Genomic DNA, 25,206 nt, shown 5'->3' on the forward strand with positions numbered 1-25,206 from the left:
ATCTTTTTTAAGTTTGGATCCAGGTTTTAAATATGTTTCAGTAATAACTGCTATATGCACGTTATTAGCTGTAAGAAAATTAAACAGCTCGTCCTCTTTACCATTGAAGGAACGAGCATTCCTGGTTGTATCGTTTGTTCATCATATGACGTAGGGGCTGAACCAGAAACTGTAAATGCTAAAACAAGATAAAAAAGACTAAATTAATTGAAATAGATTGTAGTTAACTTCTATTTTACCTTAAAAAAGAAAAAAACGCATTTCCGACCATCATGAGTAGGTGCTCACATAGTACGGATACGCGTTGGGATGAACCGTTCATATTGGGTGAGGGTGAGTGGCTGAACCGAGACCTGCGTTGTCGAGTACAGATGGGCATATCCGATGCGATCGTAATCGACCTTAAACTTTTACTCGCCATACACATCGGGGATCTTGAATATGACCTGAAGCGTCCACCACCGATATCGCTTAAAGTGGTCCGAACAAACGGATCGATCCGGACGAATTCCAGCTGGATATCGTTGACCTGGAATGGTTGCCACTTGCCATCGGCAGCCAGGGTTTCATTCACGACCGGTTCGGTGATTGTGTAAGCTACTGGTGGTTGATTTGCTTTCTTTCTAACCGTGTTTTTAAGTGTTTATCCGACCGAACGCGAACTCCGTTCAGACCCATTTGCTGATGAATGTGGCCATATCCTGGTTATCCGATTTGTTGTGCAAATTTTCATCCTGTGCACGCTGAACCGTCGACACGGAGAAGAAATAGAGTGACCCGGAGAATACGACTCTGGCGTTGTTCCGGGCCTGTAGGGCTGCGATCAAAAGTGTTCTCTTTCGAACGGTGTGGGGGTACTCATTGATAGGGGCGTCCGGAACATAGCTGCAATCGGTAAATACTACCCGCAGTCAACACCAAAGGATTTTCCATATCGGCCAACAGACCGGTTCCTCGGTACAACAGTGGGCCCACGGATTTCTTCCCGATGACGATTTCCGAATTGATCAAATTCTCCGGAGAAGCACCCACCAATGTATGATCTTCACTGTCCGAGATGTCGTAGTTCAGATGATCAATAACAGCGGCATTCTCCTCGTCCACCTCAAATTCGCACTTGAATGCCAATTCCATCAAGGCATCCCTTGGGTTCGAGCGTCCCGCGACCAAAACGTAGCCTCCGTTATCCACGAAATCGGTGATGGCCTCGACGCTCAACGATCCACCGAATTCCTCCACCGAAGGGGGCGAACAGGATAAGGTGCTTGTACAAAAATTCTCCGTATTTCGACTGGACCAGACTGGCATCGTCCGCTAGGTAAGTTTCCGAAGTTTCCTAAGCCAGCCGAAAAAAAACAAACAAACGCGTGTTATGACACTTGGACTAACAACAGTCCATGTATATATTCATCAGGAAACGGATCCCATGTATATAGGGGGAGATCCCCCAGTACCGGACACTTAAGCCACTAAATTCATAATTCGAAAAATAATGATTTTATGGGCTCGTGTTACCCATTTATGATAAATACTATCATTTTTATAGTGTACAAATATAAATTTGAAAAAATAAATATAGATTTTGACAATGCATTTTGATGATGTATTTTAGTACCAAATTGATCGATCTTGAAAGGTGGCACCCAAAACCGGACACGATCTGGAAATGCCTCGAATTCTGCAAATTTGAACATCATTGAATGTGTACACTATAGGAATAGTTTATAATTACCATTTCAATGCATTTGCAACACTTACAAGATTAATTTGAGTTTTTCTTAGTTTGTCTTATGCCTATCAAAAACCTCTTTCATATATGATGAAAAATAGCATATTTTACGATGTTGTTCTGAATGTTCATTCTTCTTAGTTTTATTGCATGTTTGATACCATGATCGACGGAACCCATGAAAAATAAAAGTATTTTGAGACACTGACGCAATAATAACAAAGATATCACATAACAAATCAAGCTGTCCGAAACTGAGGGACAGAAGGTGCTTAACGAAAATTGTAATTTGTCCATATTTAGTTCAATTATGGTACAAAATACATTTATACTATCAAATTAGGATTATGTTCGATCATGCTTGCGTGATCCAAAGTATTTTTTCATATTCAAAATAATTACTAAATAGGCTCAAAATTAAGAAAATACGTCAGTTTTTAAAAGATTTTCAAACTTTTCTACTTTTTTAAAAAGGCGTGCATATTTCAAGGATGTGTTATACTACGCGAACATTAGTCTACATAATAGCTTTCTTTTCTACTAATACACCATCTTGATTGGACCATGATTTCTCAATTTTTCGACTTTGTCCGGTATTGGGTGCTGTCCGGCACTGGGGGATCTCCCCCTATATATGTATATATCTATAGATATGCAAGAGCATGAAAAGTCAAACCAGGAGTTTTCGGTCATTGAAAATGTATGGAGATTTCAATATTTTTTCAAATATTTCAAAAATCTCGTAGTTTTCGCGAAAAATATTTGGTCCCGGAGCTCGCCAACATTATTACCTACAACCTGTACCAAATATTTTTCATGATAATTCGTTTGTTGAGCATAAAATCTAATTTTAATAAATTTCTCCATACATTTAAAATTCTCAAGACTTCTGCTCACTAACGCCATCTGTTGCATTTTTTGCCGAAGTCAATAATCCAATGGGACGCCGGAATTTTAATAAATCAAACCAAACTTCAAAACTCAAATTTAATTGCTCTCAGCACATTTACATTTTGCAGCATTAATCGCATTACTGTGTCAAGTCTTCTCCAATTTCCTATACCCTACCCCAACGCTTCTTATCATTTCCGATGGTGTTCAAGTGGTCCGCATAGACTATTACGGCCATTACCTATCCCTGCCCCCGGCTTTGGACTGACTTGCGCTCTCATTGCCCCACCAAACGCTGCAAAATGAATGAAAATGAAAAATGAAATTTATTTTAGAAACGTTTTTGAGAAACCATGTTTTTCTGCGTGTTCACCAACCATATGGGGCATTATGAGTCTACAGTTGAGGTCGAAATACGCGTATTTGTCAAAAGATACGTCTCTAGTGGAATTAAATGGTACAGTACTAAATTAGATTTTTAATTTATTTAACTGTTGGAGGTTTTATTGTGATCATTCTTCTTCTTTCTGGCGTTACGTCCTCACTGGGACAGAGCCTGCTTCTCAGCTTAGTGTTCTTATGAGCACTTTCACAGTTATTAACTGAGAGCTTACTATGCCAATGACCATTTTTGCATGTGTATATCGTGTGGCAGGTACGATTATACTCTATGCCCTGGGAAGTCGAGAAAATTTCCAACCCGAAAAGATCCTTGACCGGTGGGATTCGAACCCATGACCCTCAGCTTGGTCTTACTGAATAGCTGCGCGTTTACCGCTACGGCTATCTGGGCCCCTGATTATTGTGATCATAAGAAATATATTTCTTACAGAAATAAAAATATCGCAGGATATTCGGAAATGATTTTCTTTATTGCATGATAAGCAAAATGATAAATTCGTTATTTTATTTTGAATTTTATAATGATATTCATAAGTAAGAGAGTACGGATATTTAATTGCAAATGAATGTTTTTTTTAATATATGAGATTACGATAAAATAACAATATGCATAAAATGAAAACCTATAGGAATACTGTATGGCAGTGTGTTATGAGAGCTGTGAGCATATTGATTTCTTGAGATAAATCTGTTAGATGTAGAGGTGAGGCAATTAATGTTGGGGCAAATACCGTGGCGAGATTTGATTCGTTCATTTTGTTAATTGCATTGTGCGAAGCGATCCTATTTAGATGCTCTAAAATGTACTTCAGGCAATTGAAATGAGCCAACGGTAGAAGCTTTATGGCCTCCCGTAAAGACCGCACTTGTTCGCCAATTGTCTTGTTCACTGCAATGAGAAATAATATATATTAAGAATAGACATCGAGAGTTAAGAACAGAAAATTTTACCCATGGAGTTCATGAAAGCAGGATAAGAATGGAATGTGATTAGAGGAACCGGAAGCAACCGTAGGTAGAGCTTTAAAACGCCGGAAATTACATTTATATTACTATAGGCCAGCACCGACATGTCTGCCTTTTCTCCATCTTTATCAAGAGCCATTTTGAGGGCATCGATTTCATCGGCAAATCCAGATATTCGGTAAATTCCTTCTTGAAACATTCCGTGACGTTCGACTTCTTCAACGCACTTTTTTACTATAAAAGGTATTTTACATTTGTGTGCGGTGACAAGCGTTGTTAAGTCTACACCAAATATTCCTCGTAGTCGCTTCAAATCCGGAACACATTTGGCGGGCACCAGTTCGGAGCACTTTATATGTGCTACAAAACCGCAATCTATAAACACATACGAAAGGATAAATAAGATTGTTTATACGAAGAAACAGCAATTAAAAAAAATACCTTCACACTTCACTCCTTGCGATGTAAAGCCCCATAGGAAATTAGCACAGAATTCGCACCAGTTTAATCCCTTAAAGGTATGGGTTTTGAATAAATGATTTTTCTCATAGATTTCCGGCAAAACGTCATCATTTGGCTCGTCAATAACGATATTTTCGGTTAAACTATCCGTTTCAGTGCCCAAAACGTTCCCAACGGTTGCATCATCATTCAACATCGATAGCTTTGAAGACTTCCTCAGTTCATTCGAAAGTGCTCTGAGTTTACGACGGTTTAGAGTCATGTATGGACTTTGTTCATAGCAATTTTTCGTCTGGCACATCATCTGCTGTATGATAGGACCGGCGTGAATGCGCATATAAAAATCTACCAACCCATCCGCCACCAAGTCGTGAATGGTATCGAACTTTTTGAAATTTTCACTGAGATAGTGCCCTTTATCCGGGGCATAGTAAATTTTAAAATGTTTGGTTTTGGCATCGAACCGCAAGCTCAAAGTCCAGTAATCCTCCGCACCGGGACTCCGTCGAATTAAGTACGATCCGTCTGGCTTGTCCGACAAAATGCTTTCGCAATCCTTATGATTCATAGTTCCATGATATTCCGAGTTATAGAAAGCTGGACGAGTTCCGCTCTGGTTCTCGCAGCACACTGCCTTCGGTGTTGGTGCCTCGAGTTGGATCTTATATACTGCATAAATGAAGAAAAATACAATCAATTATACTATGTCATATGGATATGAAATTACAAATAGATCTTCATATAACTCGACTAATTCGTAGGTTTTATAGGTAAGACGAAATATCGTCAAACGCTCTCAAAGTTATAATGTCGCCACGTTGCCGATTAAAATATCAAAGTGAAAAATGTAGCTTCATATAACTTTTAAACTAGAATGGGGTTTTATAAGTGATTGGGAGTTGGCTTCATAGTGATTGAGAAGCAGATGAAGCGAGTTATTCGTTGGAAGCCGATATTATAAGTTATGCGAGATTTCTCTCTGACTAATTAACTTATCTATTTCCATTCCTACTACGATACATCGTTTTATCTTTAATATTCTACTGATACTCTACAATCTACATCAAGTGTAATTCAGTAGTATGTATATCGATAAATAATAAAATTCCAATCCATCTAAAAACTTACATTCGGGTTTCCAAACTTTATGGCTTGGAGATGGAGGATCCTTTGCCATCATAATTGAATCTGTTGACACAAAATCCTAAATGATATAGAAACAACTATTAGCAAATAAAACACGATTAATTATCAAATTATTTATCTAGAAAAAATAGCAACACAAAGTTTGTTTCAATAGAACACAGACACGAATTATTAATCATTTTATTGGTGTTTGCAAACAACTTTGTTTACGTTCGATGTCAAACACACAAAACGATGTGTAGCTAACGTAAAGGGCGTATAGCGTATAGATTTTGAACCGTTAAGGCCCAAACGCAATGATAGGGAAACGGCAGCTGAAGCGAAACCGGCTTGGAACGAACGTTTCTCAAGCGTCCAACAGATGTTTGTCTTTCAGTCTAATGTTTGGATAGTTACAGTATTAGTTTGATTTAACCGTGTTTTCAGTGATGAAAAAGTTAATATACTTCGTAGCTTGCTCGAAAAACCTTATTTAATGCTTTAATTAAATTTAATCGGTACAATTTTTACAACGATAATCTACATTTTAACATGAATTGACAAGACATTTGATAAATCATTTGATTTAATTATTCTTTAACAAATTTCAAATTCAAATGTGATTTTAATACCAATTACAAACACATTTTGAAAATAGTTCAAGAGCATAAACAATTTTGGTCAAAAATACTAAACAGTTACATATTAGATAATACGTATTTTCAAGGTATTCATTCAGTGATGCATCTATGCGTTTATGTGTAGATATTATCTTAGAACACAGACTCATAAAAAACTTTTGCAAGCATTCTTCTAGAGAATCCTAAGGAAATTCTGCAAAATATTACTTCCACAAACGTCACTAATTACGGCAAGGAATGTTACTTAGAAGAATTTCTGCACAAAGTGTCGGAAAAATTTATTCCTGGAGAAGCAGGTTTTCCAGCAAGTTTTATATACCTACCTATCATTAAGACTCACTAGATTAAAGGAATCCATGGAGAAGTATTTGATGGAACTCATAGAATAATTTAGGGTAGTATCTTAGTGGAATGTTGGAGATCGTCCATTACGTATATCACGTTGATTATGACTATTTTCGACTTAACCTGCTCCCTTCACCTCTCCACCTAATGTCCCTACAGAAAACTCTGAAGTTTTTTTTTCAATACATCTGAAGTATTGATGTATGAAAAAAATTAAACATATCTGAAAAACGCTCTACGACGTTATAGATAATAATCTCGAAATAATTTTAGAGAAAATCCAAGAATCAGTGGAAAAACCTTGAGAAAATCTTTTGAAAGAATCAAATTACCGTCAACGTACCAGTAGCCCGCTGACGTATTTAAATTAGGGTAATTTGAGTAAATACACAAAAAGATGTCCACAATGTGATTTAATTTGTCGATTTGAACCGTATAGCGGATATAGTTTTTCAATTTACTTAACTTATCTGTTTTCAGTGCGAACGGGCTACTGGAACATGAGCGGGTATTGGTGCACAGATGGTACTTTAATGTCCCATGAGAATCATCGAGAGGGATCCCTTTGGTAATTCCTGGAGCAATATTTTATAGTATTCTTGAAGGAATCCTATAATCCTTGAATGGTAAGATTTTTGGACAAACCACTGCAGTGGTTCAGTCTTCCCATGAACAGAACCGATGTTCAACTTTGGTTTGAACCTTGCAACTTGTGTTGAACCGCGAACGCGCTTCGTCTCTGTTTCAGTGTATCACGCCAAACAGGGTACAGGGGTACAGGTGTACTTTGGTTTAAACTTAGGTGCAAATTATTGCACAAATCAATAGACAATGGTTGAAAGTTATGCGGAAAAAATCTCAAGACTTAAATTGAGGCTTGAATAAATGTTTTTTTTTTTCAGAGCAGATCAACGAGATAAAATAAGAGCAATATATTAGGTAACTGCAAGCTGAGGGTCGTGGGTTCGAATCCCACCGGTCGAGGATCTTTTCGGGTTGGAAATTTTCTCGACTTCCCAGGGCATAGAGTATCTTCGTACCTGCCACACGATATACACATGCAAAAATGGTCATTGGCATAGTAAGCTCTCAGTGAATAACTGTGGAAGTGCTCATAAGAACACTAAGCTGAGAAGCAGGCTCTGTCCCAGTGGGGACGTAACGCCAGAAAGAAGAAAGAAGAAGAAGATATTAGGTAACATTTAGCGGTAACTGTATGAAGAAACAAAAGATGTTACTATATTATACATCAAGGCACGATAAGTAGAACTTGATAAGCGTGGATTTCAACTGTTTTCTGCCTGTCTGTTTTGTGTCATCGTTCTGAACCTCGGATGCAACCGAAGATTTGTGCCAAAATTTGAACCGCGATTGCAATCGAGGTACAAATGCACCGGATTTTGAACCATGTTCGAACAGATGTTCACTTTATATATGTTTGGGTTTAGGTTCAAGTTCGCGCGTTTCGATTTGAACCCGAGAGCAGCGTACAAGGAGAGTACGAACCCGCCTGAACCAACGTGTTCGGTGTTCGTTTGGGCAGCCTGCTGTGGTCTCTTGTAGGAAACGAACTGCTTAAACATCTAAAACAGGGCTGCCCAACGTACGGCCCGCGGAGGGTTCTAAGCTTCTTCTCATATTTGGTCCTTTAAAAATTTTACCAACCCGAAATTAGACCATACTCAGTGTTGGATATATATGTGGATGTTCAGACCTCTTCAGAGAGACGCACTTGGTTATTTGTGCTTTAATTCTTGAAGCTGAAAAAGATTTATTTCGATTATGTTTGATCAACTGAAATTATAGCAAACTTACAATTTAGTCTCGTTAACTTGATGAATATCCAACAAACACACGATCTTTCTACCGTACTACAATATGAGCTGACTCCGAATTCACAGATCTACCAAACATAGTTTAAATATAGTGATGTACAGAGTTATATTGCGCATTTCTTTCACCACTGGACTATCGCAGAAGTTTTTACAAGTGCGGAAATGCCAATAAAAGTGCGCAATTGCATCAAATCGGGTAGGTGACCTTGGGGGACTTATTCTTTGTAAATCAGAGAATAAGTGCTCTGAAGACACCAACGTGATTCGATGCAATCCCGCTCTTTTATTCACACTTTCGCACTTATGACGCCGCACTTCGCAGTCCAGTGGTGAAAGAAATACACAATAATAATTCAGATTCATCTAACTTACAACTCGATCCTGATCAATCCAATTCAAATGATGTTATTCTGAATAGACACGTAATAATGTGGAATGAAGGGCAAAAATATGACCAACTAGATGTGTTTTAAGAGAATATCTTAATGAAGAAAAATACTACTTATTTTACTGACATCTCGCTAGTAATCACTGACATACGCTCGGCGACATTTGCGTGTTGCATGATTCCAAACGGGCAGACTCCGATCGAGGGGTATCGTAGCAGACCTCCTCACCAGTGTTGCCGGAATTGGCAACATTCCCCAGCCCGTAACGCAGTCTGCTACCCTTTACTTGCTCTGCGTTACCTAAACTTTACCTTTTCTGCATTGCCAAGCTGATACAATTTGGGCCCTGCGAAATTTCCATAGTTCAATAACTGATCCTTATTCTTTACTGTTGACTCTTGTTCCTGCTGACGTATTAGAGTAGTTGAACTCTCGACAAATCCGAAACAGCTAATCGATCTTCGTCCTATGTTGATTCGTTCTGCAGCCTGCGAGTTGCTTTTCATAACCATGCTGCCGACTTCATATTTTGATGAATTCAAATCATTGTCAAATGAACCTCTTATGAATTCAACATTGGTTCTATCATATTCGCGAATATGAAAGCTGAAGTTCGCTTGCTTCCTTTCGTCGGCGACATGTTCATAGATAGACCAACCCAATCGTGTTTTAGCTGCCAGTGGATCGCCAAGTTCACCTTCACGTAGCTTCAACGTCGCAATCAAACTTGCATTATCAGATCCAATTAAAATCCCAGGCGACACCGAATCATAGCTACTGATGGGTAATCCCCGTAGGTGAGCATACTGCCGCACCAATTCATCGTACTTTAGTGTTTGCTTAGGAAGCTGTAAATTCGTAACTGTTCTCGTATCATTCAGAGCGAATCGTTTACTTTCACCCATGCCAGATATGTCTATCGATACTCGCTTAGAGTTGGGAACCTGCCTGTTTATGTCACCAGTCCAAGATAAGCCTAGGGGAAGTGACTCGCCATCATCTATGCCCAGACGATCTGCGACGGATTGTTCAATCAACGTCATCGATGAGCCGTCGTCTAAAAATGCGTATGTTTCAATAGACTTTCCACCCCAGAAAAGTTTTACTGGTATAATGCGGAACAGTGTCGACTTTCCAGTTGAATGGTGAGCATTTACTCCTTCCCCAGAACCCTCATTAGCTCTGTCCACTAGCTGCGTGTCTTTATCTGCAATTGGTTGGTTATGCTTTCCGTTATGAAGTAGAGGGTGATGACGTTGTTGGCATCCTTCCATTCCGCAAACCCCTTGCTGTTTACAGGGACGCTGACCATGTTTTCCCAAGCACATTTTACAAAGGTGATGGTCTTTGACAATTTCCCATCGATTCTCTGGGTCCCATTTTTTAAAGACGATACAGTCCTTAACTTTGTGATTTGGACCGTTACATGCCAAACATACAACTCCTGACATATTCTCCTCGTTGCAGTCTTTCTTTGACATTTCTGCAGCAGCACGTGTATTGAGAAAAAATTTCTCCTTCCCACGATCATTTCTAGTTGGCTGTGACTGTCTACCATCTGCGTTGATTGTGACATCATATGCTGCAGCCACGAGTGTTGACATGTATGTTGCAAAGGTTCTTAAATCAACTGCCGCAAACTATCGTTTATACAAAGCCCAGTCAAGACGAAGATGAGCCGGTATCTTTTCCACCAGTTCCTGCAGCATAATAGGGTTGCACATGTGTGCTATCTGCCCCGATGCTTCTAAATGATCACATAGTTTTTGAACAACCATTCCAAATGAAATCAGAGTCTCCAACTTATCTGATTCCAAAACCAAAGCTGGAGTCTCTCGAACTTTGTTCAAAAGCGTTTGAATGATCAATTCAGGTCTTCCGTAGAGCATGTACAAGGTAGACAAAACCTGTGGCACGCATGCTGGAAGCAGTAGTCGACTTTTTACAGCATCGAACGCTTTGCCCTACAGCGCCTTCTGCAGTCTGGCCAAATTCTCGACGTCTGAATATCCACACGCCATCGTTGAATTCATATATGCGCTATAAAAGAGTGGCCAGTCTTCTGGATCGCCCCTGAACGATGGTAGGTCTTTAGGCATGACTTGTCTTGCCATTAACTGGTGTTGTGTTGGAAGCATTTGCTGCTGACTCATATAATCGTGAGACCTTTGGAAACCATGGATATTGTTTGAATTGACAGAAAGTCCGCCACCCACGCTGACGTTAGCCGTTGTTGAGTCTAATCGGTGGATTTCTTCCATCTCTCTGTCCACTAACTCTCGCTGTTCTAGAACCCACCGGAGACTTTCCCGTGCTTGTTCGGTCAGTATTGACTGACCCGAATTTACGATATTTCGAGTAGTGATAGTCGCTTGAGCCAAAGGTAACTCAGAGGACAGAGTACTCACTATCGGTGGGAGAACAGCAGATAGTCCCGGCGCTTCGGGTACTCCAGTAGGTAGAGCAAATATAGGAGCTACATATCAATTTTCAATTTAGTTTCAACCTAAAATCGTAGCAAAGTAATTATTTAAATTGTTTTGTTTTTTATCTTTCTTAGATACTTAATTTATTCAAATTCTTGATCTAAAATTATGGGTGTTTCAACAATGTTTCTACAATGTCGTTACTTTCATTCATTCGACATTCATCCTAGACAGGATTATAAGAAAGGCGAGCTTTTTACAAAATCTTGAACAGAATTTTTAAAGAATTCTGGACATGACTTTCGCGGATAACATTGACAAGATTCTCACAGAATTTTTACCAGGATTCCATAGCCAGAATTTTCAACGAATTCAATACATAATTTTATAAAATCCGGGCAAGATTACAACATAATTTTGCCAGAAAACTAAACGAATTTATAATAAAATTATTAGCAGGTTTGTTTAGAAATAATTTTGAGCATTTTTTAATATTTCTAGGTGGCATTTCAAAATGATTATTCAGTGAGATTCCTAAGGAATCCTTGGCACGAAAGTTGTAAAATCTTGGACATACTGACTAAAATTTTCAAAAAAGCTTGAACAGGATTCTAGCACATTCCGGCTTATACTAATAATATTAGGTCGGATTCTGAAATAATTCGGAGTACGATTCTAAAAAAATGCTGGATGTTATTATCCCAGGATCCAAAATTTCTGGGGTACCTAAATTATTTAAAATATTCTGGATTTGATCGTTATATAATTTTTAATGCGACTTTCACAATGTCCAGCAGAATGCTTAGCAGTAATTATCTTTTTTATCGATTTACTTCATTCACTGATTTGCGTCAGATTTTATGAACTTCATTTACTGACTTTCATCAGACTTCATGGGAATATTTGTGCGTTTAAAAATGTGGCCCGCGACACAAAATTTTTCCTGCGATGTGGCCCGCGGTTCAAAAAGGTTGGGCAGGCCTGATCTAAAAGATTAAGGTTTTGAGGTAATTGAATACGCAGATGATGTGGCCATCGTGGTACGTGGAATGTTTCATAACACGTTTCAGTTGTAAACTGCGTTACTACTTTGTATGGAAAGTTGAACTGGAACGTTCATCTGAACAAAGTTATATCTAAGTTATGCCCTAGGGGTGATCGGGGCAATATGGGCCGCCTAAGGAAAACGTCATGGAACGCATAGAAAAACAGCAAAAACTATTGTTTAAATGCTAGTGATTTGTACTATAACATGTTTCCTTCCATGTTATGTCGATAATTAATGTTAACATCAACTTGAAAATTATTTTAGGAACGTTTTTGAAAACCATGTTTTTCTGCGTGTTCACCAACCATATGGGGCATTATGAGCCACCCAACGGGGCAGTATGAGCCACCTCATTCAATCGTATGATTTTTATTTAAAACAATATAGAGAAGAATGAATGATAAAGTGTACGATATTGGAAAGGAAATTTTATTAGCTTTGCTTAAAATTGTCAATTCTAGCGGCTTATAGATACATAACACATGGTCAGTTTTATCACAAGTTTCAATGGATTGGTAAAGTTTACCACAAAGATAAATATAATTGTCGCATAGCCTTAATTGAAAACTGCCAAACTTATAAGCTTTTTATGACAAGAGACAAATGTGTACATTTTTGTGAATATTTCAAGTGATGAAACGAATATTTTTACGGTTTTTATTGTGGTGGCTATTTAAACCATCCTCTAGCAGATCATAATGACACTATACTGCCCATAAAGGCATAACTGTCCCATATGGAATTAGTAGGCATTGAGAAAACCGCGCTCAAAGTTTGAAGTTTGCATTTTCATACATATGATTATTATTTTCTAGTAAATTTTTGAATGCAATATTCATTTAGCTCCAGCCCTCAGGATACTTAATTTGCTAATATTGATCAGTAAAAAATATAAAGTTGAACATAATTCCAGTTTTGCAGTTGCTATTGGGGTTCAAAGTTCATATAGAGACTGTTATGCCTTTATTTTTCAATATGGGACTGCATCAACTTCATATTTTTCCACAACATTTTCAAACAAAGTGTATAAATTTTCATATGCCTAGTGAAGTGCATATTAAAACATAAATGTTGCGATGAAAAATGGTGTTGGTTCGAAAATCATTATGGGACAGTTATGCTTTTATGGGCAGTATAGATTAAAACACTGTTTTTGAGGTAAAATTCGAGGTGGCCCATATTGCCCCGTATGAGTCTGCAATAAAGCCCTAGGAAAAACTTGGGGACTGCGACCTAATATGGTAAACTGGATTTATTTAGCAATCGTACAACCAAAAATTACTTATGCTTCACTGGTTTGGTGGCATATGAGGTAACCACTCAGAAAAAGCTGACTAAGTTGCAAAGGCTTGCTTTTATGCCAATGACAGGAGCAATTAAAAGTACACATTCGGTTGTTTTGAATGCCCTTCTTAATATACTGCATTTGCATCAATTCGTTAAACTGCAAGTTGCAAAAATGCCTTGCAGTTTATCCGTTACAATAAAATCTGATTGGTCACATGAAGATCCATCAAGGAATTCAATTTGAATTCAGATATAAAAAACAATTGAAGATTGGATGACAACGATGACCAACTATGAAGTGGTTAAGAGGAAAATAACCACCATCGTTTTACAAATTTTCAAAACCAGTTTTTTTGCTCAAAGCCGAAGCAATGTTTATGAAAATCTATCATTGCATTGCACTTGCTATCTGTAATGCAGTGTTAGATTGTCATGTGAATATTTTTAAAATTGAACGAAAAAACTGGTTTTTCATTTTTGATGATTGCTGATGATTGAATGATGGATTCTTGAGCCTTAAACCAAGCCGCTCTATTTGGGATTCTGGTGAACCAATTTTACGTCCAGGTTCTAGGTATTGTATTTTACACCGACGGGTCAAAGATGGGCGACAATACCGGGGCTGGAGTTTTCGGCCCTGATATTATTTATCAAGCTAATCGCTATGGAGCGCAGTCCAACTTTGTTCCAAGCTGAAATACAAGCCATCATAGACTGTACGAATGTTTGTTTCAAAAGGAACTACAGGTTTGCAAAGATCTGTATTTTTCCTGACATTCAAGCAGCACTGAATACTTTAAAGGCATTTACATGTCGATCCAAGTTAATGTGGGAATGCATTCTTTCTCTGAAGCAATTGACCTGCAGTAGTAATCCTTTATAATCTATAAAGGATCACTAACCTGTAGGGACGAAGGTACATTGTACTGGGTGCCCGGTTATTGTGGTATTGAAGGAAATGAAATCGCCGACAATCTAGCAAGATAATGTGCAGCTTCGAGCTTTGTCGGCCCTGAACCATTCTAAAAAAATATTCATTGTAGAATTCAATTGAAATCCCACGGATACATTCATGCAAGCGAAAAGATTCATAAAACCCAGTCTAGCAAAAGTCCGGGTTATACTGAATCTTAATAAAGGAAATCTTAGAGTAATAACTGGCCCGATGTTCGGTCACTGTCTTAAAAAGATATGAAAAATCCAATCCTCTGAATGTCGTTTGTGTCAAGCTGAAAACGAAACTTCTGAGCATTTATTCTGCAACTGCGGAGCATTGCTTAATCAAAGAGTGTCAACATTTAGAGAAGGGTTATTACTGCCGTTCTACGCATATTTGTCCCGCGGTCCATAAGTTTTACATAGAACATGGGACAAGTAGGCGTAGAATGGCCGATTAGAGTCCATAGAAAATTGGCAAAACAATCCAAATAGGGTACTAGCATTCATAAAACTAGTTGTGTCCACTTGGGACAGTGTGCCACATCAACCAATGTCTATCACATCTCAATTATAATAAGCTTTGCATGAAGTGTTAAGATTTTTTTTTTCGTAGCGGTTCTTCAACTTACTATCGATGGGCATTTTCTGTAAGGAGTTGTATAGATTCTATAAAAAAAATGTCGTTAAAAACAGAACTTATATGAAACATGTAGAAACGGAGCAATAAGGGCACAGCCACCTTATAACGAAAATAGACTATCGATAGATACATTCAATTTCTGAAGTTTCATTGCAATATCATCGCCTCGCATGATTCTGAGCAATACCAGAATTTTATAACTGTCCAAAGTTATTTGAAAGTAAATGTTCGAAAAAAAAATCATTAGATTTAATATGGTGGTTCATATTGCCCTGTAGGAGGACCATTGTTTCTAAGTAAAATTCTACTTTTTCACAAATAACGGGGGTATGAAAGGAGACACTTCAAACTACAAATCAACCTTATAGGACGATTAATTTGTAATGTGTTTCTGCTGCCCCTATCGACCCTATATGAATATCCCATGAGAATCATCGACAGGGATCCCTGTGGTAATTCCTGGAGCATTCCACTATAGAACTCTTGAAGGAATCCCTGGTGAGATTTTTCGGTAATCCACTGATGATATTGTTTAATGCAATTCTAAAACATAACTTAAAACAAAAAATCAAAAGAATCTGCGTAAATTATAGAAGGAACTTTTACACGAAGTCTCAACTGAATTCTGAAGAAATTGCAAGTAAAATGTGTGGATACACTTCGCGAAGAATCCCTGTTGGAGTAAATTGTTGGTTTCCTGGAGAAAATTCTTTAAGCTTGTAGAGTAAGGTGGGGCAAAAGTTCGACCTTAGTGGTATAATCAAAGTTTCCAGGAAAACAATACCAGTTGAAACAAAACAAATACCATACAGTGAACCTCCAACATATTGGCTATAATTTTGCTGAACAAACTTGTGTCAAAATATTTACCCATTTTTAGTTATAACAGTTTCAAAATTGATTGTCTTAAACGAACTTTCGCCCCACCGGTGGGCAAGAGTTCGAATCTAGTGTGGGGCAAAAGTTCGCTAGCTAAAACAGAAAATATCGTTATTTTTATGACAGGCATACTTTATACCAGCCGTAAACATAAGTTTGCCGAAAAATACACACTAAATTTTCATCAAAAAATTGACCAAAACAGGGTTAATTGTAATATACTCAAAAATAGCAGTTTTTCGCAAAACTAAGTGTAAATGTAAAATTTTGCTGACATTTTTTGTACGATCAGGCAAATTTGGCTTAATTTGAAGATATTATGTGGATTTATGGCAATTTGCAATTTTTTCCGTGAGTTTATACATGGGTCGAATTTTTGCCCCGCTGATTCGAACTTTTGCCCCACTATGGGCCAAAAATTGTTTCCAAGCATTTATGCAAAAACTAATACACCTCAAAGCATCCTTATGATAGGCCTATAAACGCCCATACATAAAATATTGAAAAAGATTTTATCTTTATTTCATTCCATGCAACGAAAGTTTGACCGAAAATTACAATATTCACGTCGAAATCTCAGTCAATTTTAATGATATTTGGAGTGAAAGTCTCTTACTAGAATAGAATTCGAACCACCATGACATTTATAAGTTTTGTTTTGCATTGAGCTAGAAATCTTAAAAAGAAACTCTTACCCCACTCGAACTTTTGCCCCACTTTACTCTAATCCTCAATCCTGTGAACCTAAGTGACAATGTTATTAACTGTTCTAACTTTTGGAAATGTGTATACCATTTCTTTAAGGCATATTTAGAGGAAATCCAGAAATTCGTGAATGAATTGCAAAAACAATGTTAAAGACGTTCTTGCTGGAATTGATGAAGAAATTTCTACGTAGGAAATCCTGAGAAGAACCTATAGAACTTTCGACTTGCATGCATTCAATGATTTCTATATTGAAAATTGTCAGTTGACAGCTTATGCCTGTAGCAAACGGTCGCGTCATTAAATCGCTCCCGTAAAATACCTTCGCGTATTACTCCCAGAACATCTCCCGTGGGGGTGCTCTCCTAAAGGTTTTCGGAAAGTGCTCTCTACAAACAAGTGAAACCATATCCGTTGAATAAGTTGACTATTAAAAAGCCCAGCAGTGCGTAAATCAAATTAATTTCTTGACAAAAGCAGACCCAAGCCGGTCCAGTCTGTGTGGTGTGATAAATTCGAACAATAAGATAGTTTGGCTTTGTTCGCTATCAAACGCAAAAACCGCTCGGTGAGTGGTATACTGTGCGACGAAGATCACTTCAGCAGTGTGCGGGTAAAAAATATCTTTCAGTGATCGGTGTCACAAAAATAGTGTTGGTATCGGTCCTCCGACATGCCGTCGGGGACTGACCCCTTCCCCATAGGGGATGTGGGTCCGTCTAATCGTCGAGATGGAGAGTTTACTGGACCGCTCTTTCCTGATTGGGGTAATCCCAATGGAAATCACGGTCAGTTAGTCATGTTGAGAATGGAAGCAGTTCAGGGAAGCCTCCCGCAATCTCCGATTCTCTTAAGGAAATCGGTTGAAAGCTACTTAGGAGCGAAAGTGGATGGAGCCTATCCGGAATCCCGAGGTGCTTCATATGTTTTGAAGCTGCGGAATAAATCCCACGTCGAGAAACTGAAAAACATGTCAGCGCTCATCGATGGATTCCCCATAAAGATCGTTGAACACCCAGTGCTCAATGTTTCAAAATGCGTCATCAGCTGTAGCGAAGCTCGTGTGTACTCCGACAATGAACTGATGGAAGAACTTAAGCCTCAAGGTGTCAAGGAACTCAGAAGAATTACAAGGCGTAATGGGAATGAGCTTATCAATACCCCCACCATTATCCTCACTATTCAAGGCACACTTACCCCCGAGAATATCAACGTAGGATGGATCCGTTGCCGTACCCGCCCGTTCTACCCCTCCCCTATGCTGTGCTACTGCTGCTGGGACTTCGGTCACACGCGCACTCGCTGTCAACAGACCCAGAACAGACCCACATGTGGTAATTGTTCCGGTGACCACATGAACGACAAAGAAAATCCATGTACCAGCTCCGCTTTCTGCAGAAGGTGCAATACAACGGATGACCCACTGGCAAGCAGAAAATGCCCATCTTACGTCAAGGAGGAAGAGATTCAACATCTACGCGTAGACATGGGAATATCGTACCCAGCGGCCAAACGACAGTACGATCTAAAGCATAATCCAAAATCGATCGCCTCTGTTGTAGCCGCTAGTAACGAGCAACGTTTTGAGGAACTTTCCGCCAAAGTGGACAACGCCCTGAAGGAGATGAAACGCAAGGACGAAAAGATAGAAGCTTTACTCGCGGATGTTCAGAACAAAGACGCTCAGATTGCAAGGCTGGAAGCAACACTTAAACTTACGCCACAAGAAAGGCTCACCCTGGTCAATGAGCATGGAACAATCAAAGACCTAGTTCAAAAAATCCGTTCATTGGAAACCGAGCTGGCCAGGAAGGACAAGGAAATAGCTGTAATCCGGGAAATTTACATACCAAAAAAAAAACTGACAGTCTGTTAGTCCCAAAAGGTACCACAGAACTGAGCAATACCAAGCCAGCAATGGACGCTAAAAAAAGCAGTGCGAAAAAGAAAGTTGCTAACTACGACAGCTACGAATCTCGCAATAAACGCACAAAAAACACTGCCTCTCCTACAGGAAACCTCTGGACAACTGAAACCCCGTCGGATTATTCACCAGAAACTGCCGACATTGAAATCTCCTCTGGGGATGAGCCGATGTTAAACGCTTCTGGCTACATTTCAGACTCCTAAATAACACTGTTTGTTCTAGTCCTCTCTTAAATCCGTACGCCACGTGAGATAGAAACTAACGAACAAAATGTTCCCTCATCATTCCGTTAATCGCAATAACTACTCGAAAGTTAAGAGGACTAGGCAAAAATCCACCAGCACAGTAGCAACGAACTCGAATCTCAACAGCAAACAGAAAAGCCATCCGATCACGTTCTCATCAGGGCAATTGACTGATCCCACATTCAGCAAACAACATGAAGCAAATCGCCGCATTTTCCCGGTGGAGCCACCGAGTAGTCGAGGCCTCGTCAGTGCGGACGTCTACCCCACCCCGGAACTGACGAACAACCCTCAGCGCTCCGTCGCGACCGGAAGAGGGACGGACAAGGGAGGTAACTCCTATACCCCTAAGGACAACGCGGGAGCCAAGCACCAAATGTTAACCGATATCGACGCCCAGCCGGAAACGCAAGAATGTGTATCTCTGCCAGCGAACACTCTTCAGAAATCTTTCACCCCCAACAACAACGCAGTAGATGTTCAAGATGCTTTGTTTAGATCTCCAAGGGCTCCACTACCGGAAATAGCTAGATCTGATCCAACAGTTTACGATTTACTTTAGCTACATAGGGATGGAATCGACCTTCCAACAGCTAGTACTTCTAGCTCATTCCGAGCCAGAAAAAATCCTGTTACTCCAATATCCTATTCAGAAACTGGAAGGTCTACCGTAACGACTCACAAACCTGGAGTTTATACCGACTCCCTGTGTGTACAGCAACCAAGAACAACATCGACTCGGATGGCACAAGCTTCGTCAAATAGAATCCCTTCGAAAGCTCCTCTAGCAATCCAATGGAACATAAATGGCTACTACAAAAATCTAGCTGGCCTTGAGATGCTCATTAAAGATCAACAACCAATCATCTTGGCTATTCAAGAACCGCACAAGGTTAGCGTAGATGGTCTTAATCGTTCATTAAGGGGCCAATATAGATGGGACAGTAAGCTTAACCAAAATATTTACCATTCAGTTGCAATTGGTATCTTAGCTACTATTCCTCACTCTTTCCTTGATCTCGCCACCGATCTGCCTATTGTGGGAGCTAGACTAGAATACCCTTTTCCACTAACAGTCATATCGGCCTATCTACCCAACAGGAAAATTGCGGACCTGAAGTCTAAACTTACAAATGTTCTTGAAAGTGTGGATAATCCTATACTAGTCCTAGCAGATGTGAATGGTCACCATCCTGAGTGCGCTGTTCCTAATACCAGAGGGTCGCTGGTTATGGAAGTCTCAGAAGCATTTGGTCTAGTCGTCCTTAACGACGGAGCAACAACGTTCACCAAAGGCCAAAGGAACTCTTCTATCGATATTAGCTTGGCTAGCCCAAACATAGTAAATCGACTTCTCTGGATAGCAGGTGAAGACCCATTGGGCAGTGATCATCACCCGATTTCGATCCGTGTGGATGAGCAACCACAAAGAATCTCACGTCGCCCTCGTTGGAAATATGACCAAGCTGACTGGCCTCAATTTCAGGAACTGTTAAACGCTAAACTTCGCTATTCTACCCCAAACAATATTGAAGACCTACTAGATGAAATCCACAACGCAGCCTCACTGACTATCCCTCGAACAACTGAAAACCCTGGTCGAAGATCACTCCCTTGGTGGTCTCCGGACATAAAGAAAATGGTTAAGGCAAGGAGAAAAGCTCTCCGGGCCGCTAAACGCCTCCCCGTAGACCACCCTAACAAACACCGTGCTATGGAATCCTACCGTGCAAAAAGGAACGAGTGTCGTCAAAAAATCCGGGATGCAAAACAAAAGAGCTGGGAAGATTTCTTGGAAGGAATAAATTTCAACCAAACAGCCGCTGAGATTTGGAAACGAGTTAACGCCTTGAATGGCAAACGAAGATCGTTGGGAATGACTTTACGACTGCCTAGCGGTATAACACGGGATCCAATTGTAATAGCCAATGCCCTGGCCGACTATTTTGCATCTCTTTCATCACTCAATCTTTACGACAACGAGTTCACTCGGCGGAATCAAGTTTCTATGAGCAGCATAAGTAACTTGAAAATCCCGGAGGACACTGTTCCTCTTCCCATCAATGCCACTTTTCGTCTAGACGAACTTAACTTTGCCTTGATGCGTAGTAAAAGCAAATCAGCAGGCCCAGACGAACTTGGCTACCCACTGTTTCGTCAACTTGCAACAGAAGCAAGAGTGATCTTACTCGAACTCCTAAACAAAGCCTGGACCCAAAACACTCTACCTCAAACTTGGACTCATACCCTAATTGTGCCTATCCCGAAACATAAACACGCATCGACTTCTCCTAGTGATTTCCGGCCAATCTCCCTTACTTGCTGTGTTAGCAAAATACTGGAGCGAATGGTGAACCGTCGGCTGAGTCGCTTTTTGGAAGACAACGAACTTCTGGATCACAGGCAACACGCCTTCCGGCCTGGCCACGGAACAGGGACCTACTTCACTGGACTGGGCGACGTCCTTCAAGAGGCAATTGACAAGAATCTCCACGCCGACATTAGACTTGTCCAAAGCATACAATCGCGCCTGGACCCCTCGTGCGATATACCAGTTGGCCGAATGGGGACTAAGCGGCCATATTCTGCATTTCCTAAAAAAAATTTTGAACGGTAGAACCTTCCAAGTTATCATTGGTAACCATCGCTCTTCGACCCGAGCCGAAAACACAGGGATCCCCCAAGGATCTGTTCTAGCTGTAACCGTCTTCTTAATCCTCATGAACAGCATCTACAATAATTTACCAAAAGAAATCTACATTTTTATCTACGCTGATGATATTTTTCTGGTAATTGTCGGCCGTTCCGTAAAGCTGATTAGGCGAAAACTTCAAGCAGCGGTTTCTGCAATATCGAGGTGGACTGCAAACTGTGGGTTCACCCTATCAGCAGAAAAAAGTGTCATCTCCCATGTCTGTCGATCACGCCATCGGATGGTATCAACACCAGTCACATCTAACGGTCGTACCATTCCATTCAAGAAATCAATCGTCGTACTTGGGCTTAGACTGGACCGTGAATTACGCTTTATAGACCACTTCAAGGAGACCAAAAAGAATTGCCAAACACGGCTAAACCTTCTACGCACTCTATCAAGGCCACATCGGAGCAGCAATAGAGACATACTCCTCAGAGTAGCCAAGGCCGTCGTGAACAGTCGGCTGTTTTATGGCATTGACTTGTTTTGTTTAGCAGCAGACTCTTTCTTCGCACATCTTGCATCGACTTACAACCAAGCGATCCGAATAGTAGCAGGCTTACTTCCATCAACCCCGGCTGATTCGGCTTGCGTAGAACTCGGAGTCCTACCCTTTCGTTATCTAGCCACGGAAACCTTGTGTTGCAGAGCTATAAGCTACCTCGAAAAAACGACAGGAAATCAGGAGGTCTTTCTCCTCAGGGAGGGGAACAGAGCCCTTGCAAACCTAACCCATCAGGAACTCCCCCCGGTCGAACAGGTCCACTGGGTTGGAGCCAGAAGATGGGACGCTCCACACCTCCAGGTTGATCTCTCCGTCTCGAAACGTTTCAAAGTTGGAAACAACCCTGCTGCAATGCGGGCGCACGTCGTCGAGTTACTATCCAGTAAATACCATAACCACCACATTCGTTACACAGATGGTTCCAAAACCATGGACAGGACTGGTTTTGGGGTTGCCGAAACTGGGAAAACCAACTGTTTCCGACTACCTGATCAGTGTTCAATATTCTCGGCAGAGGCAGCCGCTATTCTCCTAGCCAGTACAACACCAGCACCCAAACCGATCTGTGTAGTTTCAGATTCTGCAAGCGTTCTCAACACCATCAATTCTTCTTCATCACATCACCCTTGGATCCAGGCCATCCAGATGAAGTCTCTACCTAGAACAGTTTTTCTCTGGGTTCCAGGACACTCTGGTATCCAGGGTAACGTTGAAGCCGACCGCCTCGCCGCCAGAGGACGAACTAGTCGCAGGTTTACTAGGCTGACTCCTGGAGCGGACCTAAGAATCTGGTGCAAATCTATAATTCGTTTGGCGTGGGCCCAGCAATGGATAAGCTCAAGAATGCTGTTTATCAGGAAAATCAAAGGAGAAACCACAAGATGGACCGACACCACCAACCGACATGACCAACAAGTTCTCTCACGTTTACGAGTGGGACACACTCGTCTCACCCACAACATGGGAAATGGGGAATCTTTTCGCAGAACATGTTCCACTTTCAACGCAACCATGACTGTAGAACATCTAATCATCAACTGTCCCGTCTATCAGAACATCCGTTCCAACCATGCTGTTCCCAACAGCATAAGAGACGCCTTGGCAAACTATCCGAGCAGCGAAGCTGCTCTATTGGCCTTTATAAAAGATGCTGAGTTATATCAACATATCTGATCCAGAATAGGAGTTTATATATCTTAAGAACCTTGTTATTCAAACTGACTGTTTCGGACTTTGTTAACTAAAACCTCTCTATATCACTGTAATTAAGCTGAAATACTATTGTAGAATATGTACTATGTAACAATATGACAGGTGGACCTCTCACTACAAAGCCCTCTTAATTTTTTTACTTCAAGAGATGAACCAGCCTATGGCTGAAAATCTCGATAATAAAGATAATAATAATAATATTGAAAATTGTAATTTAAAAAATCTGCTGTATATGCACAGCAATTAAAGACAATTCTGGGGTAATCACAAAATAGAATAATTGAAAACCCACGAAAACTACGAGATTTGTGATAAGTGTGATTTTTCGACGGATTTGATGTTCTCCAACATATAGAGATAGATAGAAACCTACATAGACGATGACAAAAATAAGATACCCCTAATGGATGTTCTCTATACAAATTGGTAACCAACGTAAACATAACAATCCAATCTATTTTAATTTTGCTACACAATACAGCATTTGCAGTTATGTATACTATATACATATGCACGTACCTACCTACACTTATTTTCTATTTTTATGATGATCATTTTCCTCTACAATGAAGTCATCGTCCTTTGGCACTATTTCAGGTTCCTCTTCGATGCCCGGTTTGTATTCAAAGAGTTCTTGTTCCAAAGATTTCCGTCCATTGTGAAACTTCCTAAACTTTTGGCGTTCCAAACTTTTATTAAACTGTATCTTAGAATCCATTGGATCTGCGTCCGGTTCTGTGACCTTGGTGCACATAGAGCTAGGATCAATATTTTCCTCAACTGTTCTTTTGCCCTCGTTGTTATATTGATGCCATGCTTGTTTGGACTTATTGAGTGATCGTTTGATTTTGCTCATGATCATCCCGTGATTTAAACCCAGAACATCGTGACGCATATCAGGCAGAGGGTCATGATCATCACGTGGATATTGGATTTCGTTTTCTATCTCTCCAATCTTCCGACGCACCTCGGAAGGTAAGTCAGTTTGTAGTTTGATCTCACTTCTTGGAACAAGTGTCCGATTGGTGAATTCATAATCTTCTCCATAATCCGCAATCCGCAGAGCACTGTCCACATCAGCACTGAGGCCATGGGTTTTATCTTTGACAAACGTAAGCTTTGGAACTTGTCCGATGAGTCTAAGCTGGGACAATTCGTGTCGCAATCCGCCAGCAACGCGTTTCAGAAGCCGTCCGATTTCCATATCCTGAGCACTGTCGCTTGCAAACCAGAAAACGTTGACGCCGTGGAAGTCCGTGCTGACACGAACCCGAGATATTTGTATACCGTAACCAACTATCTCCTCGGAGTATTCCCCCGTAGCCATCAAATCGGTTATCTGCTCCATAAACAGCTTATTCAGGACGGTCAATCGCCTGGTCGATTCTTTCCCTTGCCCTCTGGTGGAAGCCAATGACGATGGCGTTGAGAAAACCGTCTGAGAAGTCCGCTCGCCATACCATTTTCGTTTATTCCTATCCGAACCGTACATTAGTTTATTCAACACTATGCCTTGCTTTTTGAAGTTGGCCCAATTTCTGTGGCTGTCGTGAAATCCTCGCAATGGCACACATTTCGTAAAATTATTAACAATTTTGAGCATTTTGAACGCGCGCTTCGAATGTTTTGTAATCGGATAAACAGCAACGAACGAAACGAAGTAAACAAACAGCAAGATGTTCATCCGATGAGTGACTTTTTTGACAAACGAAAAGCTCATTGCGTTTCAAACCGTTTCATGAACTGGGTGTTTAGAGAAATAAACCGTGGACTCCTGGACAAACATATGAAAAGGGCACAAGAGTTTTGAGCCTTATTTTTCGAAACAAAATGAGAAATGAGCATACCACACGCAGCGAACTGGACTATCGAATTTCATACATTTTGCCTTATGAAAGGTGGAACGATTA

General features: G+C 40.2%; 2 protein-coding genes and 1 pseudogene across 2 annotated transcripts; all 3 read right to left on the bottom strand.

Annotated features, from left to right (window-relative positions):
* Positions 1-213: 213 nt before the first annotated feature.
* On the bottom strand, positions 214-3,009 carry LOC5578201 (annotated as a pseudogene).
* Positions 3,010-3,510: 501 nt separating this feature from the next.
* LOC5578298 (N-chimaerin) lies at positions 3,511-5,795 on the bottom strand. Its single transcript, XM_001656830.2, has 5 exons — positions 5,760-5,795; positions 5,579-5,654; positions 4,430-5,119; positions 3,974-4,363; positions 3,511-3,911 (listed from the first exon to the last, which is right to left on the bottom strand). The coding sequence occupies exons 2-5, from the start codon at positions 5,628-5,630 to the stop codon at positions 3,646-3,648; spliced, it is 1,398 nt and encodes a 465-aa protein (XP_001656880.1). The 5' UTR covers positions 5,631-5,654; positions 5,760-5,795; the 3' UTR covers positions 3,511-3,645.
* Positions 5,796-23,732: 17,937 nt separating this feature from the next.
* On the bottom strand, positions 23,733-24,965 carry LOC5578294 (putative ribosome-binding factor A, mitochondrial). The gene has a single exon (XM_001656829.2). The coding sequence runs from the start codon at positions 24,897-24,899 to the stop codon at positions 23,826-23,828; it is 1,074 nt and encodes a 357-aa protein (XP_001656879.1). The 5' UTR covers positions 24,900-24,965; the 3' UTR covers positions 23,733-23,825.
* Positions 24,966-25,206: the final 241 nt, after the last annotated feature.

This window comes from Aedes aegypti, chromosome 3 (assembly GCF_002204515.2).
Source record: "Aedes aegypti strain LVP_AGWG chromosome 3, AaegL5.0 Primary Assembly, whole genome shotgun sequence".
NCBI lineage: Eukaryota > Metazoa > Arthropoda > Insecta > Diptera > Culicidae > Aedes > Aedes aegypti.

Excerpts from the sequence above, each read along its gene's own strand:
- LOC5578298 (XM_001656830.2), bottom strand. The coding sequence starts at position 5,630 with ATGATGGCAAAGGATCCTCCATCTCCAAGCCATAAAGTTTGGAAACCC. Across the intron at positions 5,120-5,578 it reads TAAAGTTTGGAAACCCGAAT|TATATAAGATCCAACTCGAG; the intron begins GTAAGTTTTTAG and ends TCATTTATGCAG. Across the intron at positions 3,912-3,973 it reads TGCTTTCATGAACTCCATGG|TGAACAAGACAATTGGCGAA; the intron begins GTAAAATTTTCT and ends TTCTCATTGCAG.
- LOC5578294 (XM_001656829.2), bottom strand. The coding sequence starts at position 24,899 with ATGCTCAAAATTGTTAATAATTTTACGAAATGTGTGCCATTGCGAGGA.